A 20,614-nucleotide genomic window follows, 5' to 3' on the forward strand; every position below is an offset into this window, starting at 1 on the left:
GCATGGAAGAGCTCAGGGATATAAGGTGTGGAGGGTTTAGCTGCTTTCTGAAGACGTTGCTCCTGGCAGTCTTCTGATGGGTGGTGGTGATGTAACAGGACATCTAGGTTCCATAGAGGAGTCAGCAGTGGCCTGGATGGATGGGGATCCAGAAGGAGCCCTGATCTAGGTGAGCAGGTGCACAACTAGTAACACAGGTTGTGAGTGTTCACTTAGTAAGTAGCGTTGGTGTTGCTCCCAGCTCTGTAACTGCCAAGCTGTGACCTTGAGTGCATATTTCCATTTCCACAGACCTCTGTTGCTCATATGTTATCATTCTGTGACTGATGTCTATACATAGACCTTTTTCTCCCCTCCTGGCAGAGATTTTATTGAGGAGAAGTTAGGAAGCAAATACGTGGTGGGAAGAGCACTGGACTTCGCAGCCTCTTTTGAAGAATCAGGACCAGCCACGCCCATGTTCTTCATCCTGTCTCCAGGGGTGGACCCCTTGAAGGATGTGGAAAGTCAAGGTATGAAACCCTCACCCTGGAGCCTAGGTGGCACCGGCCCCACGCACTGTTGCTCTGCCTCTGTCAGCTTCAGTTTTCCTGATTCAAGGCTCGTTTTGCAGTGCTTGATATTTGCTAAGCATACAGAGATCTGGGTCACTGCCAAACTGACCCCAGGGGGTCTACACCAGCCGGAGGACTGTTCTGGGATATAAGGTAGCAGATTCATGAGGAGACTTTGTCTCACCACCCTCCCTGCCAGCCATTCCCCTGCCTGTAGTTGGAGCAGTGATTCTGAAATACAGGTACAATCCTTTTACAGCTCCTACTGCCTTCACGATAAAGTCCAAACTCCTTAACTTGACTTATAGGGAGCTTCATGCTCCAGTCTCTCCCTATCCAGCCTAGTTTCCATTAATGGTTTCGTGTTTCTTCTGTAACAAATGATCACAAATGTAGAGGCTTAAGGTAACACCATTATTTTATAGTTCTGGAGGTCAGGAATCACAAATGGGGCTTACTGTCTACCCCATTCCCTCATAAGGACACCTACTATCAGGCCCACTCAGACAACCCATCGTCATCTCCCCATCTGGAGGTCTTTAATCACATCTGTAGAGTCTCTTTTGCCAGGTAAAGTCACATCTATTCACCAATTCTGGGATTTAGGACATGGACATCTTTGGGAGCTCCTTATTCTGCCTGTATTTCCCTACTGCCCTCTTTCTCACTCAACACAGAAGCCATTCCATTCTCCTGAATAGTCTGTTTCCCCTCTAGCCTTCCCTTCACCAGACTACCTTCTACTCATCCTTTAAATACCCATTTCACTGTCACCACCTCCAGGAAGCCCTACTTGACTTCCAGAGTGCTTGGTATCCCTCCCATGTACTCTTAGAGCACCCTTCTATCTATGTCACATTGTAACCGTTTAATGACTGTGGTGTCTTTATGTGAGAGTGAGAGCTCCCTGGGGATAAATGGCCTTTTCAGCATAGTATTCAAGTTCCTAGTGCTTTTCATATAATAGATACTCAGTAAGTAAATGAGGGGGTGAGCAAATAAATGACTAATCAAAACTATAAAACTAACAAAATTGCAATATGTTGCAAAGTTAAATCAAGACTTGGGTTTTTATAGAGTCGGGTCTTTATAGGTAAGAATACAGACCAAGTACTATACCTCCACAAGCAACCTGTTATTCCATATGTAATGAAAGGAATGGGCTTTCCTGGTGGCTCAGCGGTAAAGAATCCACCTACCGATGTAGGAGGCGTGAGTTCAATCCCTGGGTCAGGAAGATTACCTGGAGTAATCTCCAGTATTCTTGCCTGGGAAATCCCAAGGACAGAAGAACCTGGAGGGCTATAGTCCATGAGTCGCAAAAAGAGTATGACATGACTTCAGAGACTCAACAACAACAACAATGAAAGGAATATATACCATATACCTGGTGTTTGGCTCCGAAGAGTAGATACCTGCTTAAGGGAGAGCATCATCTTATTCACTAATTTAATGTATATTTTCGTGATCTCCCAAAAGTTCAAGTAGCAAATTTTTTAAATACCGATAACAAAGAACTTAGAAAAGCGACAGTTCTCAGTCCAGCCCTCCCCGCACCCAGTATCCTTTCTCAGACCCTGGGCTTTTGCCTATTTCTGAATTTATTCTTTCTAATAATTTCTTCTCTATTTCCTACTAGTAGTTTATATTACTCTTTCTGGATTTATCAAGTTTCAGTATCTACTTACCCTCTGATATGAAAAATAAGAACTTAGCTCCCGTTACTGACAATCAATTGGCTTCATCCTAATTTTGCTAGCATAGGTCATCAGGAAAAAATCATGGAAAGTAAAATTTCTGAATCTTTGGGTGTCTAAAAAGACTTCAGTTTTGCCCACATACTCATTTGATGAGTTCTGCTAGGTCCAAAATGATTTTTTTTACTCAGAATGTGTCCACAATGCTCGATTGTCCTCTAGAACTCAGTTTTATTCCTATGAGACCATATGCTAGTAGGGTGTTATCCTTCCCTTGTTTCTTTTTTCTTTTTTTCTAAGTATTTAATTTTTGGCCACATGGCATATAGGATCTTAGTTCTCTGACCAGGGATTGAACCCACGTCTCCTGTGTTGGAAACTTGGAGTCTTAACCACTGGACCACAGGGAAATCCCCTGCCCTTGTTTCTTTGTTGGTGACCTGTTTTTATTCCCTGGGAACTTTCAAATCATCTCTCTACCCTGTGTTGTGACATTTCATGAGCTGAGTTAGGTGCAGGTCTTTTTCATTTACCTTCTCAGCACTCAGCCTGCTTTTTCACGTGGGAGAGTCATACCTCTCTTTATCTCTGGTAATCTTGCTCTCTCATTTTTTGTAAATATCACCACAATTCACCAAGTTGCTCATGTCAGAAACCTGAGAATCAGTCACCTTGGATACCTCCTCCCACCCATCACACTTAGTCCTATTGATTCTACCTCCTAAATGTGTTTCAAATGGGTCTAATTGTATCATTGTGCCTCCCTCATCTGAGTCACCAAACTGTCTCCTGGACTATCCCAAGAGCCTATTAACATCTCTGTTCTTCTCCTCCATCTGCAATCTTTTGCCACTCACAGCCAGACTCATCTTGCTGAATCTCAGATCTGATTATAATGCACTTCTACCAAAACCTCTCTAGTTGCTCCCCACTGATGTAAAAGTAAGGTCCAATACCACTGACATGGTCTCCGTGACCTGCAAGCCACAGTCTTTCTGTCCAGCCTTGGATCTTTTGTTGTCGTTTAATTGCTCAGTCATGTCCAACTCTTCTTTTGACTCATGGACTGTAGCCCACCAGGCTCCTCTGTCCATGGGATTTCCCAGGCAAGAATACTGAAGTGGATTGCCATTTCCTTCTCCAGGGCATCTTCCCAACCCATGTATTGAACCCACATCTCCTCCATTGGCAGGTAGATTCTTTACCACTAAGCCACCAAGGAAGCCCTCAGCTTTAGATCTTAACTTCCCCCAAACTCACACCAATACTCCAGCCACATGGCTCTCTTAGGGCCATCACCTCATGAGCCCTCCCAGCCCAGGGCATTTTCACAAGCAGTCCCTTTTTTAAATTTTTTTAAAATTTTCTTTACAATATTATATTGGTTTTGCCATACATTGACATGAATCCACCATGGGTATACACGTGTTCCCCACCCTAAACCAAGCAGTCCCTTTTATCTGAAATACTTCTCCTCAGTTCTTTGGTCCAGTGCCTCCCCGTCCTGCATGGATCATCTCCTGAACTTCTCCCTGCAAGACCATCTGGGTCTCCCTTACACATGTATTTGCATCAGAGCATTTAATACAGTTCTTTTAAAATTTGTATTTATTTATTTATTTGGCTGTGCTGGGCCTTTGTTGTGGCATGTGGGCTCTTGATTGCGGGCCTTCTCCAGTGGCAGCGGGCAGGGGCTACTCTCTAGTTGTGATGTGTGGGCTTCTCACTGCACTGGCTTCTCTTGTTGCAGAGCACAGGCTCTAGGATGCACAGACTTTGTTGCCCTGCAGCATGAAGGCTGCTAGTTCCTGGCAGGGATCAAACCCACATCAGCTGCATTGGCAGGTGGATACTTAACCACTGGACCACCAAGGAAATCCCGATACAATTCTAATTAAACCTTTCTTTTATTATTTAACTTACATTTGCCTACCTACTTCTCACTAAGACCCTGGAGATCAAGGACCACATCATCTTGCTTAGGATTTTATCTGTGCCTAAAAGTTTGAGTGGCACAGAGCGGGGCTCAGTAAATATCAGTCGGATGAATTAGTAAACGAATGAATGCACATAAAACAACTGTTGTAACATTGCAAAGTTGTTCCTGACTTTCAGTTTTTTTTTAATAGAGTTCTGTATTCTTCTGCCCCATGGAGGTTTTATTCCTTTCATATTAACAAATCTAGCCTCCTCATTTTTAGTCAATGTTTTCCTTTTTGGAAGCTTTCATATACCCTGTTTATGAGCAATGTCCTCCTGTTCTTTGCCAAGTGACCTCCAACTATTTCATCATGTAAATTGAAGCTTTCTGTCATTCCAGGCAAGCTGACCTGTCCCTGAACCATACTGGTTATTTGTCTCTGAATGTATCATCTCAGCCCTGCCCTTGGTTTAACCTTCACGCACATTCCCTTAGCTGAGGCAATATTGCCGCTCATCAGCTAGTGATTACCTGCGCACCTGTGCCGCTTTCTGGGTGGCTTGACTTGTTTTCTCCTGCACCCAGTTAGAACATACACTCTGGGTTCATCATGCGCTCCCCATCTTGGGTCTAATCATTTTGTCTGATGGACTCCTGTTCTCAGGTTTGGAATCCACACGGCTGACTCAAACACTTTCCCCTGTGTCTGCTAGGCCCCCGCTTATAAAGGAAACTCACCATCTGCACTTGGGCAGAATCTGTACATCAAACCGTCCACTGCTTTACTCCACGTAGCCTCTTAGAAAGCCTGGGATCCTTCCCCGCCTTTGAGTGTGTGATCCATGCTCTTAACTCCTTCATGTCTCTATCCCTTTGTTTCATCAAGGCAGTTATTATTTATTTATTTGGCTGTGGTGGGTCTTCACTGCTTTCCTCTAGTTGCGGCAAGCAGGGGCTACTCTCTAGCTGAAGTGCAGGGGCTTCTCACGGTGGTGGCTTCACTTGTTGCAGAACAAGGGCTCTAGGGGGTGTGGGCCTCAGTAGTTGCAGCTCCCAGGCTCTAGAGCACAGCCCTCGTCATTGTGGCACACGGGCTTAGCTGACCCTGCAGCACGTGAGGTCTTTCCAGATCAGGGATCGAACCCGTGTCTCCTGTACTGGCAGGTAGAGTCTTTATTACTGAGCCACCAGGGAAGCCCCACGGCAGTTCTAATATTGGGCTAGGTTTTAACACCCTGAAAGTCAGATGAAAGATTTTATTTCTCCCACCCTCCCTCCAGCCCTTCTCCCAAAATGCATGAACCCTCAGGCAAACAGAATTCTCTGTATGATCTTGGGAGTTCTCTAAGCTTCCAAAGCTCATCTGTTGACAGTTGATTAAGAATGTGTGCTTTTCTAAGAATCTGAAAAGTAAAAGATATATATATATACATATATGTGTATATATATATATATATAACTGAATCACTTTGCTATACACCTGAAACTGACACAGCATTGTAAATCAACTATACTCCAATATAAAATAAAAATGTTTAATTAAATAAATTTAAAAAAAAAGCATCTGTGCTTTTCTGACACTTGTGTCTCCTCCAGGATTTTCCATCCTCAATAGAGGAGGAGGAAGAGGAAATTCCATCCACTGTCTTTGGCCTCTGTTTGAACATGAACCTGCCACCACCCACCCACACTGCATCCTTCTTGCCTTCACAGATCTATCCTTTAACACTCGTTTAATTTTACCCTCCTCTCTCTCTTTTCTCATCATGTCTCCTCATTTTATCTATTTTGACCACGCCGTGCAGAGTTCGGGATCATAGTTCCCTGATCAGGGATGGAACCCATGTGCCCTGCTGTGGGAGCACAAAGTCTTAACCACTGGACCACCAGGGAAGTCCCTCCTCTCTCTTCTCATCACCTGCTTCCAGAAGGAGCCACACTTGCTTATTGGCACCATTGTTTTCGCTTTTGGTTCATCTAAAAGCAATCACCCGTTGTTTCCAGTCACCCTATTACCTTCCTCCTAGGGTTACTGTGAGGATAAACATGAAATCTCAGGTGCAAAAAGGCTCTGAAACACTAAGACTCCAGTAGCATCATACGGCACTGCAGTGACAATGATGATTCTCCTGTTCTTTGAGGCAGCTCGGTTTGCTTTTCCTTTATACCCTTTTCTCACATCCTTTCAAAGCACAGCATCCTCCTTGGCCCTCCTGGCAGAGGACCCCCCCTTTCCACCCTCACAAGGCATCGTCTCTGGTCCTTCTTTCACTTGACTCGTACATGATCTTGCTCAGTCTCCATCCTCCTTTGTCCAGTTATCTGGCATTGACACAATGAATCCTGACATTTCCATTTATCTACCACCTTGGTCTTCCACTGCCTTCTCTTTCTCTTTTCAATGTGCTGGTCAGAACAACAGGCTCCTTTAGATTTTTGTCAGCCTGCTACCAGGGGTGTTCAAAGAAACAGTTTTCAATTCAGCATCTTTGCAGCTAGATTATCAACACTTTGATTAGAGTCTCTTTTTCACTGCTCCTGACCCCATTCTCTTTTTCTTAAGCACCAGTTGAAGTTGGCCAGGTTGGAGCAAGTCCAGTCTCTACAGAGCAGCTTCAAGATCAGCAGAGTGTTGTTTCTGTGTGGAGAGGCAGTCCTCTCTCTGTTCTTATACTAGGAGAGTGGGGGGCACCTCTTCCATTGCGGGGGCTGTGGAGGGGGATGGAACAGGGATGTGGGAAGTGTCAGATACAATGGCAGTAATAGAAGGTGTTCTACCAGATGGCAGATGTCTTCTCCGGCTGGGGGAACAGTAGGGAGTGGAGCCAAATGCTGAGCATAAGAAGTGGGGGGCTCCATTAGGAAGTTTATTTATTTATTTTTAAATACTTTCTCTTTAAAAAAAGCTTTCTTTTTTTTTATATTTATTTATTTATTTACTTTGCCACACTGTGCAGCATGCGGGATCTTAATTCCCCAACCAGGGATTGATCCCTCGGCCGCTACAGTGGAAGCATGGAGTCTTAACCACTGGACTTCCAGGGAAGTCCCCTTCGAAGGTTAAAGGAAGGTTAAAGGAAGAGGGGAATGGGGAATGTAGCAACTTCTGGACACGTGGAAAGATGACCAGTCTCCTGAGATTGAGAATTGTCAACTTGCTGTGGCCCCAGCTCACCCGGTGTGTTATTTTTCTCTTGTATTAATGCTCAGATCTGTGCAGGATTGTGTGTGTATGTGTGTGTGTTTAGTCTTTCAGTTCAGTTCGGTCGATTAGTCATGTCCGACTCTTTGTGACCCCATGGACTGTAGCACGCCAGGCTTTCCTGTCCATCACCAGCTCCCGGAGCTTGCTCAAACTAATGTCCTTCGAACTGGTGATACCATCCAACCATCTCATCCTCTGTTGTCCCCTTCTCCTCCTGCCTTCAATCTTTCCCAGAATCAGGGTCTTTTCTAAAGAATCAGTTCTTCACATCGGGTGGCCAAAATATTGGAGCTTCAGCTTCAGCCTCAGTCCTTCCAATGAGTATACAGGACTGATTTCCTTTAATATTGACTGGTTTGATCTCCTTGCAGTCCAAGGGACTCTCAAGAGTCTTCTCCAACACCATAGTTCAAAAGCACCAATTGCTCAGTTGTGTCCAACTCTCTTGAAACCTCATGAACTGTAGCCGGCCAGGGTTACGGTTTTACAAAAGTTGGATGATGCAGGTGTAGAATGGACAACAGTTAAGAATCTTATAAGATCATGGCTCAAATGAAGGATTACTGGATCCATATTAAAATAACAGGGAGGTAAAGATGAGGGTTAGGATAAACAGAGGAGTCGACGCACTGGGCGTTTTACTGACACAGAATCATATGAGCAGGGAGTAATCGATTAAACAGCCTGGGGCCTCCCTGGTGGTCCGCTGGTTAAGAATCTGCCTGCCAGTGCAGGGGACACAGGCTCGATCCCTCGTCTGGGTTTCCACGTGCCGAGGAGCAGCTACTGAGCAGCCACCCTCGTGCCACAGCTACCGAGCCCACGTGCCTGGATCCTGTGCCCTGCAACAGGAGGAGCTGCCCCAGTGAGAAGCCCGAGCACCACCACAAAGACCCAGCACAGCTAAAAGCAAACACATAAATCAATGTTTTAAAATAATTTTTTAAAAAAGATTAAACAATCTGGAGAACAGGACATTATCATTGTGAATAAGTATGAAAGAATAATGTTTGAGACACAGAATCATTCCTACTGATAAAGTCCTTGGTGCAGCCTCTGAAAGTGGGTAGCAGAAATGGAATGAGGTTCTTTGAAAGATGAGGAAATGTGAGGCTGGGTGTCGGCCGAGTCATCCACAGTAGCAGCAAAGTTCACCAAGTTACTGATGAAGCAAGAAAAGATGGAAGATTTTAAAGTTCCAAAGTTCCAAATATTCCAGAGTTTCAAGTTCCAAAGCCCTAATAAAAGTGGCTTTCTCTGGGAAGTTGATAGAAGGCGGAAAACATACAAGTTAGTAGGTAATATAACTGATGCGTGTGCTTTAGAAGAGAAAGGGTTTTTTACAAGAGTGGAGAAAAAATAGCCTGCAAGTCCTAAGAGAAGGCTAGACAAACGTTCACCTTCCTCCCAGCTCCAGGGGTGTGCGGAGCGAGGGACAGGGCCACAGAAGTTGTCATGTCCTCAGAGAGCCTGGCGTTTGAGGAAACACAGCTGCCAGGATGGTCAAGGAGGTTTACAGTGGGACTCGGGTCCTGGTGACCCCACCATAAGGAGCACTGGGCAGAAGATCAGAAAGGGAAAGATGAGCTAAAGGTGGGGGGTGGGGGAGGGGAGGGCTGGAAGTCATAGCACACAGTATTCAAAGTAATCTAAACCTAAGCCCCTTTTTTCCTTTATCCTTTGTGAATAAAGAAAAGAAATAGGCTCCTTTGTGAGCAGAAATGTCACCGAGACTATCTCACAGTCCTAGCACCCTTATCCTAGTATTTTCTTTGGAATCTATTGTTTATATTCCCAGTTCTAAAGCTGACATCAAATCCATAGCCAGCTAGGATTTGTAGAGTTTAATAAGGGTATTGCTTGGGTTCATCTCTGTTGAATCTGTAATAACCATTCATCAGTACAAAAAGTCATCACACAGTTTTGTCCTATGCAGTTCAAGAACACGCCATATTTTTTTTTTAGTGCTTTAAAGACACTTCCGATATTGACAGTGTTCTTTAAAATTTTTTGCAGAGATACCAAATTGCATCTTCAGTTTTAGTTCCCCTGAGACTAAATTTAAGTACAGACTTTGATTCTTTTTCTTTTTAAAATTTCTCCTCTTCTCTCTTGCGTTCCTTACCTTCTGAGAAAAATTGCCCAACAGCTCCTTCATGGTATTGCACGCTTTTGTGATCCTTTGTCTAAAGAACACTGTGTACTTTCTCTAAACTTTATTGGATTGGTGAATAGCCGGTATCCAAACAGAATTGGTGTTCTTTAGTAAGGTTATTTCTTTGTGTGAAGTCTTTCGCAGGCTTACAGAGCAACTCTTTTTCATTGATTTTCATTTTTTTTTAAATTGAGATATAATTGACATAGAATATTGTGTAAGTTTCAGATGTACACCATGTTTTGCAACATGTATTGCAATGTGATTATCACCACAGCATTAGCTCACACCTCTGTCACATGACATTATTATTATTTATTTTTCCATTGCTTTTTTTTTAAAATCAGAGGATAATTGCTTTACAGTGTTGTGTTGGTTTCTGCCATACAACAGTGAGAATCAGCCGTGAGTATACATATATCCCCTCCCTCCCGAGCCTCCCTCACACCCCGCCATCCCACCCCTCCAGGTCATCATAGCATTGACATATATATAATACCATGTGCAAAGCAGATGGCTAGTGGGAAGTCGCTGTAGGGCACAGGGGGCTCGGCCTTGCTCCAGTGACACGGCTGTGACATGCATGTTCATGCGGCTGTTCCCTCACTCCACCCCCACCACTGAGATGCACAACATTCACACCCACGCAGCCAGGCCCTTCCTTGGCATGCCTCTCTTCACTCGAATTCATGCAAGATGGCGACAGTAAATGTCCTATGTGTTGGGAATAACAAGGAGGAGTTTCCTATGGAGTAACATACAGGAAGCTAAAAACCACCTGAGTCCTGCCTCTTGGGGCCACACCTCTCAGTAGGTGTCCAGGGAAAATACATATTATTATTCATATGCATCAGGGGACCAAGCAAGCTGGACCCAGCCATACCCACACACTTGCTACTCTTTGGGCCTTTTCACTCAGGGACGGTGGCCCAATGCCTGGTCTTGGAGTGGAGGCTGCACAAAATGGCCGGGGCATGTCTGTCCACTCTTGGGGGTGTTAACTGGAAAAAAAAAGTCCAACATGAGAGTTGTGAGTTGAGTTTCATTTGGGGCAAAGTGAGGCCTAGAGTCTGGGACACAGCCTCTCAGAGAGCTCTGAGGAGCTGCTCCAAAGAGGTGAGGGAAGGAGGTCAGTGTCTTATATGGTTTTAGTGAAGGCAGTACATGCACCCAAGCACACGGTTGGCCGAGGCTGGATGCTGGTCACAAGGAGTGATGTCTCCATTAATGATTTCAGTGCTTTTCCAGATATGAGGAGATTCAAGAATTTGGGCTCCTAAAATCTCCTGAAAATATCTATGTGAACGTCTGTTCTGCCAGTTTTTCCCAGAGTACAGAGCACACCGTTCCTGATCTCCACCCTGAATTCTTTTCAGGGAGTTTGGAAGGTCAGCAGCTACAGTGGCCTTGTAGAAGCAGATAGCAACTGACAGTTTTTAGTTGGCAGGGATTCAGTGAAGAGGGAGGGGAGAAGTCGCTTTGTCTTGACAAATGTGCTTCCTTTTAATTCGGAACAAAAAGTTGGAAGATGTAGCAACCCCACCCTGGGAAGGAAAAAGGTCTGTGCATGAGGTTGAAGTGTATGGCTTCCTGCCGCTGGCAATGGGGGTGCCGTGTGGGGTGAACACTCAGTGACATAAGAGGTGCTAATGACCGCTCCACGCTCCTTTCAGGCAAAAAACTCGGATACACCTTCAACAACCGGAACTTCCACAATGTGTCTTTGGGGCAAGGACAGGAGGTCGTGGCTGAGGCCGCGCTGGACCTGGCTGCCAAGAAAGGCCACTGGGTTATTTTGCAGGTACGCCCACTCTGCCCTGATGGGGCTCACTCTTGACCCATCCCTGTGTAGACCTCCTGGGCCGCCTTTCCTTCCATACCCTCCTCCCCTGACTTCCTAATCTTCTCAGGACGCTGGCTTTCAGCTGGATCTTTCCCGCTGCTGATCTCTTCCCATGCCTTCCACAGAACTCTCCTCTGCTCCACCTTTCCTCTGGGCCACACGGTCCGTGTTGTCCATCACATTCACGACTAGAATGCCACACGTGCAGCCAGAACGCAGCCTCTTCATTGAGAGCTCATGTTGGCATCTGGAGTCTGGAACACCTACTGTTGAGTTTCCCTAAACACAGGAAGTAAAGGCTGCCCTTCTTCCGTCACGGCCTGTCCTCATTCCTGTTCATGCAACTTGCATGGATGCTGGGACTGTGGCAGAGCAAGCGGCGGACCCCTCTCTCCTCCCGTAACACCCTGCCGCCGCCTCTATGAGCGCATCCACAGCTCTGTAGGAACAGTTTACTATATACCTGTGTCCTCCGCTGCATTTTTTTAGGGAAAGAGGCATCCCCCATCTGCCTTTGGCACCCAGCACACTGCTTCCCTCAGATGCTGGCTCAGATGGCGAAGAATCCGCCTGCAATGAGGGAGACCCAAGTTCAATCCCTGGGTCGGGAAGAGCCCCTGGAGGAGGGCATGGCAACCCACTCCAGTATTCTTGCCTGGAGAATCCCATGGACATAGGAGCCTGGTGGGCTACAGTCCATGGGGTTGCAAAGAGTCGGACACCACTGAGAGACTAACACTTTCACTACTTTCACACTACTGTGAACACAGTAGACACTCAACCAGAGCCTGCTGGGTAAAAGAATCAGTGAAGAAAGCAATGGAGGAAAGAATCAAATGGAAAAGCCAGTCCCTCCCCTCCCATCTGACTTTAATTACTCAGAACTTCTTCTCACCTGATGACTCAGTGAACACTTCATGCTGTTGGGTCTTCATTATCCCACTGTTTGTTTGAGCCTAGCAGCGGAAGGACCTGTTGTTTCCTAGGACTCCTTTTCCAGAAACAGTGGGACTCTAAAGAGGAAAGAGAATGACTGCAGGGTCCCTGCCTTCTCCCACTGGATCAGCTCAGTGATGGGAGGGTGTGACCTCCCCAGTTGTCTCAGGCTCATCTGTCAAAGCGACCCCGTTCTGGCCACTGGGTTTTCCCTGATGGCTTAGATGGTAAAGAATCCATCTTTACTGGCAATGTAGGAGACCCAGGTTCAATCCCTGGGTCAGGAAGATCCCCTGGAGGAGGGCATGGCAACCCACTCCAGTATTCTTGCCTGGAGAATCCCCGCAGACAGAGAAGCCTGGCGGGCTACAGTCCATGGGGTCACAAAGGGTCGGACACAACTGAGCGACTAACTTTTTCACTTCACTTCACCCTGGGCACTAGCACCTTCAAGAACCCAGCCCCCTCCCAAGACAACAAGCGGTACCTATCTGCTGCCCTGGACCATCACATCTTGTCCTGATGTGGTTCCTAAGAGATCTCCAAGATCAAACTTGGAAGCTGGGATTCCTGATACAGCGGCAGAGTTTCTCACTGGGGAGTGGCCATGCCGCCCGGCTCACGGAGCCGCAGCTCTCCAGTCACCCACCCTCCCTGCTCTGATAAGTGATGACAACGGAATTCTTTCCTCTAACAAATTTTCATTTCGGCATCCACTACTAACTCCTACATAGCATTTCACAGTATACAAAGCCCTCTCAAATCCATTACCTTCAGTTATTTGCAGCAACCCTGGGAAATAAGTATGGCATGTATTACTGTTATTTCTCTTTTCATAAAAGAGAAAGTAGACCAGATGGCTGTGGCCTCAGCACTGTGTTCTGTGCCGACCTGTGTATTTAAGGCTCTGCAAGCAGGCTTCCTCAAATATTTATCAAGGAGCTTTTATCTGTCCATCATAATGAAACATATTGCAATGAAGCCAAGTGACTATCCTTGCTAAAGTAAAAAGTGCATGCTGCAAGGTGGTGCTAAGAAATTAATGTCGTTTCACATAGACAGACGGACAGATGGGAATCTCAGGAAGGAGGAGACAGGCTCAAAGACCAGAGGGGCTTGGGCATGGACAAGGAGCCTTCCCTCTATGAGAGCTGTGATGTCCCAGTGTGTTTTAGAAAGATAAGTTTGACAACAATCAGCAGAATGATTTGGAGAGGGATGAGGATGAAGGAGAGCTAGCTAGAAGTTTAAATAAATGCTTTTCAAGTCTGAACATGCAAACAAATCACTGGAAGATCTTATTAAAGTGCACAAATTCAGTAAGTCTGAGTCAGCATTTCTAACTGGCTTCCAGGTAATGGTAACATTCTGGTCCACGGGCCCCACATTTGAGTGTCAGAAGTTCAAAAAAATCCAGGTGTCAGCTGTGGGGATCTGAAGTTGGAGGGTAACCATGCGTGAGACACTTCAAGTGTGACCCCCAGACCAGCAGCAGCGGCATCACCTAAGAACTTATTAGAAGTGCAGGCACTCGGGATCCTCCATGGACCAGCAGCTCTGGGGTGGGGCCCAAGAACCTTTGTTTCAACAAGTCATCCAGGGGATTCCGAAGCCTCAAGGTCAAGTCTGAGATCCTTAGGACATGGAGTGATAGATTGAATGGCAGGAAAAAGGGGTCCTCATGACTGAGAACCCCAAGACTCTTGCTAGGATGTGATTTGTTTGAAGCAAACACCAGGTATCCCCCCCCAACCCCGATCCTCCTTCCTGATCACCACTTAAGCAGAGGCTTGCATGGGGCGGGGGGCTCCTTCCTTCCCACCAGAACATCCACCTGGTGGCCAAGTGGCTCGGCGCCCTGGAGAAGAAGCTGGAGGAGCACAGTGAGAACAGCCACAGAGAGTTCAGGGTCTTCATGAGTGCGGAGCCTGCCCCCTCCCCCGAGAGCCACATCGTCCCCCAGGGCCTCCTGGAGAACGCCATCAAGATCACCAGCGAGCCACCCACGGGCATGCACGCCAACCTGCACAAGGCCCTGGACAACTTCACTCAGGTGGGGCCCTGGAGGGAGGGCAGCGGGGCACCTCCTCTCCCAAAGAGCAGACCCCCTCCCCGCCCCGCCCAGGGCAGGAGAGGAACACACTTTCTTGAAGGAGTCAGTGGCAGGGTATGCCCTGCTCACCTGCCCTGAGGGTCCTGGCAGAGACAGGGAAGGGGCGGCAGCTGCTTCAGTGGTACAGCTCCTAATTATTAAGATGATAAAACTATGCCTCGGTAGGTTTAGTATCATCTTGTCAGCCTCCCCAGGGGCCTTTGTCTTTGGGCTTACCCCTGTGCAAACCCAATGTCCAGTCTTGGTTATCGAGCAGTTGGGAAGTATATCCCAAGAGATGCTGGCTTGTCCCAGTTCTGCTGCGGAAGGATACACAACGGTTGACGTTTGGGACTTTACCGGCCTCTGCAGTAGGTCATTCGGGGGAAGAGGGACAGATTCAGGAGTCTCTTCATTGCTCACAAGAGTATCAATTGCTCCATTCTGCATTTGCAAATACCCGGGGACAGTGGCCCACTTAATACCTTCTAGGATTCGCTCTGTTCCTCCAGAGCCCTATTTTCACTGTTTATGGGACAAATCGCAGAACTGGGGTCTTTTCATCCATCCCCTCTTCCCTGACCGCTGTGCTGTTTGGAGATGATCATTTCATTCTGACTTTCATTTGAGTGAACCCCCTGTCATCCAGCTTCACAAGTGTGGCTTCTCGTCTTTGTGCTTAAAGGCATTTTTCAGCAGGACTTGATTTTCCACGTGTGTCAGAGGTAACAAAGGAAGCTCCCTACATGTCTGCAGAGAACAACTCTTTCCAAAAAGCCATTATTATAATAAGTTCCTGCTTGCATGAGGCAGTGACTTTGTTCCCTGTACCACCTCTGACCTTTCACATTCATATCTTCATGGCAAGCATGGTGCCCAATCAAGGAACCAGAGAGAAAACTGTGTCACGGGTTCACTGGGGAAAAAAATCAGACCTACCAACAGCTTAATCTCTGCAATCTCCTCTGCTTTCCCTCCTTGTTGTAAGCAAAGTCTAAGGTCCACCTCCTAGAAGAAATGCCAGGACTGAACCCAATCCAATTGTGTGAGCTTTAAAAGTGCCTCTCGGGCTCTAGTTGCAGCATCCTGCTCCTTCCTAAACAGAGGAGCTCACTCAGAGGACTCGTTTCCTTCCAAAGAATCCAGGGTTCACATCCTAACAGCCCTTCACAATGCAGTTTTCTCCCTCCCCACCATCATCCCCATGCCCATTAACATTTAAGAACAATTCCACTGACTTCCTCTGGACTCTCTCTTGCTTCTTTTCTTCCATCTTCCCATCTTTCATCCTCTCTTCATGAGTCAGACCGTTTCCCCTGCCTTCTGCTCTGCAGTCAGGACCCCTCGGGGGTCTTGCTTCTGCAGTGACAAGCCCGTTAGGATGTAAAGGACAGGCCACCCCTCTGTTTCTTGTGGCTCCAATTCCCACCGCCCTCTGCTTCGGCAGTTCCCCCAGCAGATGAGCCGTGGGGTTGTCAGTCACACAGGCAGTAATTACACTAAGATTCCATGATGGTCAAGGAAGCATGACAGGAAGGAGGGGAGTCAGGGATGATGCTGTGGGTGTCCCCACCCACACCCCAGCACCAAATGCCGTCAACAGGACAAATATAACACTTCTGTGGCCCCCTACCCTTTTCTCTGTTAGCTACGCTTGGGAACCTCATTAGCATGTCCGTGTGTGCAAACTGTAACTGTAGACAAGTTCTGTTATAGGCTGAATCTAAACTGAAACCCAGCCCCTTTGCAAGGGCCTCTCAAATCTGACTCCATGCCTGTCTGCAGCGCAACCCACAGTCCTGCTGTCACTCAAATCTCCACCAGGACAGGTCAGGCCCGCCCTTCTCACCCCCACCCCACCTGCCCTGCATCACGGCTGCTCTGCTCTGACACTGAGCATCATCTCCTTCCAGGACACCCTGGAGATGTGTTCCCGGGAGACAGAGTTTAAGAGCATCCTCTTTGCGCTTTGTTACTTTCACGCTGTGGTGGCAGAAAGATGCAAGTTTGGACCCCAGGGGTGGAATCGCTCCTACCCCTTCAACACCGGAGACCTCACCATCTCTGTGAACGTGCTCTACAACTTCCTGGAGGCCAACGCCAAGGTACAGTTCCAGCCAGCACAGGGGCAGGTCGGGAGGGTGCCTCTGAGAAAGATGATGGGGCATCTGCACGGGGAGGTGGGATGCGCTCACTGAGACAGGTCTACAGCCCCCCGGGGGTGTGAGGAAGTGCAGGTTCACTGCATGGTCAACCCCAAGAGCAGCGTGAGGCTGAGGAGGAAGTACCATGATGCGAGAGGGATATGGTAAGGGTAGAAAGAAAGCTCAGGAAACCAAACTACTAACAGTGACTCACGCTTGGTGTCAGTCAGTCCCATGGGTGTCTGTCCCAGGGCCCCCCCCAGACCACCCTGTGTACTCCCAGCATTGCTGGGGGTGGTGATTGGCAGGAAGAGACCCACCCTCATCTGCTACAAGCTCCCAATTTAATCCACCAAAGACAGAGACCTTCTCGTGGTGGTGCACACAGCTCCTTGCATAAGCACGGTCTTGCCAAAGTTGAAGAAGCCAAATTCTTCCTTCTTCCTTCACCTCGCCTCCTTTATCCCGCCTGATGGCTCCATTTTATGAAATACGATGATCCACGCTCTTTCAGTTTAGGGAAGACCAAACACAGCCTCTGCAAGGCCTCTCCCTCTTTCTTTGGGGACAGTGAATCAAGCCCAGAAGCAGTGCCTCTGGCTCTGGCTCCAGGGTCCTGGGAAGTCCACCACAGAACACACCGTCGCTTCACCTGCCACGAGGACCCAGGGCTTTCCTCCAAGTGGCTTTCCTGCCTAACTCTAACATCCATGAACTTGTGTGCTGCATTTCATTCACTCTGAACTTTCCCAGGAGACAATTAACTGATAAGCTAATCAATGGCAGGAAATGAGAAAAGTGCCCACGTCTTTGCCCTCCTCTGCTTGACCTTGGCATATTTAAAGGGCCCGTAGGTAGAGCCTGACCTCACTGCCACAGTTAAAGACGATGAATGAGGGCAGGCGCGTGTGCGAGAGCGCCTGGGTCTTACCTCTTCTCACCCTTTGGTCTAACTCTTCCCTCGTTTAAAGAGCTCCCAGAGGTGCTTGACCCTGCTAAGTACCAGGGAAACATGGATGAATAATACACTGCTCCTGGGACTTCCCTGGTGGTTAAGACTCCATGCTTCCAATGCAGGGGGTACGGGTTCAATCCTTGGTCAGGGAACTAAGATCCCATGTGCAGTGCAGTTTAGCCAAAGGTTTCCGAAAAAAGACATCGCTCCTCATCTCCAGACCCACCACATCTTGTGGCTCACATCGGGTCGGCCCAAGGCCCGCGTACAGGGCTTCCTCCCTTCCTGTCTCTCAGGTCCCCTACGATGACCTGCGGTACCTCTTCGGTGAGATCATGTACGGGGGCCACATCACCGATGACTGGGACCGCAGACTCTGCAGAACCTACCTGGAGGAGTTCATCAAACCAGAGATGCTAGAGGGAGAGCTGGCCCTGGCCCCAGGGTTCCCACTGCCCGGCAACATGGACTACAGTGCCTACCACCAGGTGGGGACCTTGGTCTCCCTTCTGTGCAGCCCAGGAGGACTGGAGATACCCGGGCAGGGCCAGGGGAGGACGGCTGAAAGAGCTGAGCTCACATGGAGCGTGGCTCTCAGCCTGCTCAATTTGAGGGCTCCTATAGGATTTCTAGCCTCCAATTAATGACAAAATTGAACTTTCAGAGATCTTTTTATTCTTGACGTTCGGTTCAATAATTCTATTTGTTGCTCTTTTCTACAAACAACATCTCGGGCACTTACTTGATCATTTTCATTCAGGATATTGACAAAACCATTAGGAGCAAAAATTCAGGTAAGAACTTAGCCAACTTTTTGGTTAAGTTTCTATTAGTGGTTCAGAATACCTTCAGAGGGACACGGTCTTATGGGCAGACCACTCACCCCTCCTATTCTCAGAGGCACGTACACACACCAAGAGAACATTTTCATGGAGCTTTTTCATTCTGTCACTGTGGGTTTCCATTTTACTGTTCAGTTCAGTTCAGTGGCTCAGTTGTGTCCGACTCATTTGCGACTCCCGTGGACTGCAGCACGCCAGGCTTCTCTGTCCAACACCAACTCCTGGAGATCGAGTTGGTGATGCCATCCAACCGTCTCATACTTTGTCATCCCCTTCTCCTCCTGCCTTCAATCTTCCCCAGCATCAGGGTCATTTTACTTTTACTTCAGTTATTTCTAAGGTATGCATCTTTGCCTATTTAGCCCACCATGAAAATGTATTAAAAGGCAATTAGAACAAACAAAAAGAACTTTTTTGTTGCTTGACTTCTAAGATTCCTAAAAGAACCCTTGAATAACAAATTTAAGGGAAACACTGGTCATAGGAACATTAGCTACAAGCTTTACACAAATTTTTATTTCCTAAAATTTAAGAATGTGAGTCATATAAGTTACTCAATCCAGAAAACTAAGTCTATGAGAAGAAATTAAAAACAATAAGACTCTTGAAAGTAAATAAAGAGAATTTTTTAAATAAACACTTTGAAGGCTTTAGCCAAGAAAGTTGTATAAGAGCGTCCCCTACTGTTGGTCGGTGGAACAACTTGATCAGAGGCTGGAGAAGGTGTTGGAGGATACGGTGGTTTGCAGGCTTCCCTCTCTGTAATCTGTCAGCTAATAGATGGTTACAGGGCACCGACCAAGAGTCCAGGAGTGTGTGCTGGGTGCTGGAAGAAACGCAAAAATAAACCCGTGGATTTGCCTTTAAGGAATGAGCCATCTGTCACTTAGACTCGGCTCTGTTGCTGTTGCGTGCTCAGTCACGTCTGACTCTTGCGACCCCATGGACCATAACCCACCAGGCTCCTCTGTCCATGGGATTTCCCAGGCAAGAATACTGGAGTGGGTTGCCATGCCCTTTGATCCCGACCCAAGGATCAAACCCAAGGCTCAAACCCAAGGCTCTTGGATTGCAGGCAGATTCTTTCCCAACCACTGAGCCACCTGGGAAATCCCACTTAGCTCCAGATGGGCCCTGCTCCGACCCGCTGACTGCCCTGCAGAGGACGGGTCAGGTGGGAGAAGGGAGATACGTCTGGCTGGTTTTCAAGTGAGCTTGCCCTTGACTTTCAGTACATCGATGCCCAGCTGCCCCCAGAGTCGCCCTACCTGTACGGCCTCCACCCGAACGCTGAGATCGGCTTCCTGACCCAGACGTCGGAGAAGCTCTTTCGCACGGTGCTGGAGCTGCAGCCCCGGGACAGCCAGGCCGGAGAAGGAGCAGGAGCCACGAGAGAAGAAAAGGTACGTGGAAGGTTTGCCCAAGATATTCTGGGGGCCCAGTACTGCCCAGGGCGGCACTTCCGCCGTGGGCCTTGATGGGGCACAGTGCAGACGTCAGGGCGCGCATCTTCTGCTGCCACGACTGGCCCAGCGTTCCTCTTCTAGGGCCCCGCCCATCGGGTGACCTGGCGGGCCCTCAGGTTACTTAATAGGAGGCACCCGCTTTCCGTGTGTCGGTGTTCTGCTCATCCACCCAAAAAATGTGCAAGTCGTGTCCAACTCTCTGCGACCCCATGGACTGTAGCCCGCCAGGCTCCTCTGTCCAGGGGATTCTCCAGGCAAGAATACTGGAGTGGGTTGCCATTTCCTTCTCCAGGGGCTGTTCCCAGCCCAGGAATCAAACCTGGGTCTCCTGCATTGCAGGCAGATTCTGTACCAACTGGACTGCTAACCCCAAGGTAGGTTTTATTCCTGTTTGTCAACCCAAGTGAAGAAAAGGCAAGGCTGAACAGCTGTGGTCTGGGGACCTTGAAAAGGACCTCAAAAGGTTCCTTGGCAAACTAAGTAATGATGGGTGGGGAGATGTTCTTAAACACCCCACCCTCACTCTGCCAGCTAGATGCTGGTGAACTCGCTCGTTTTAGATGAAAATGTGGTCTCTTTGTATGAATGACACTTAGTCCCAGAGCCTCCTAACATACAAGTAAGTGCTACTAAGCGCAGCACTTCCCGAAACTAAAGGAAGATGGAGGAGAATTCCTGGGCAGAAGGGCAGAGGAGGGCGCGGAGTGAGTTTAGGGTGACCATAGGCAACTTGGGAGCTCTGTTCCTGATGAGTGCTGAGCAGAAGGCAGAAAAGGAGGGAGCTCAAAGTGCAACTTGCCTGTC

The 20,614-nt window shown here is 47.8% G+C and overlaps 1 protein-coding gene across 1 annotated transcript in view; it reads left to right on the forward strand.

The window, feature by feature from the left end:
* Window positions 1–20,614, forward strand: part of DNAH9 (dynein axonemal heavy chain 9) — a 280,642-nt gene that overhangs the window by 244,799 nt on the left and 15,229 nt on the right. Inside the window, exons 61-66 of the mRNA XM_043903869.1 lie at window positions 364–512; window positions 11,206–11,333; window positions 14,137–14,364; window positions 16,317–16,508; window positions 17,799–17,990; window positions 19,577–19,747. Of these exons, the coding sequence (XP_043759804.1) occupies window positions 364–512; window positions 11,206–11,333; window positions 14,137–14,364; window positions 16,317–16,508; window positions 17,799–17,990; window positions 19,577–19,747 (1,060 nt within the window). The remainder of the gene's footprint in view (window positions 1–363; window positions 513–11,205; window positions 11,334–14,136; window positions 14,365–16,316; window positions 16,509–17,798; window positions 17,991–19,576; window positions 19,748–20,614) is intronic.

The sequence above is a fragment of the Cervus elaphus genome, chromosome 5 (assembly GCF_910594005.1).
Source record: "Cervus elaphus chromosome 5, mCerEla1.1, whole genome shotgun sequence".
In the NCBI taxonomy this organism is placed as follows: domain Eukaryota; kingdom Metazoa; phylum Chordata; class Mammalia; order Artiodactyla; family Cervidae; genus Cervus; species Cervus elaphus.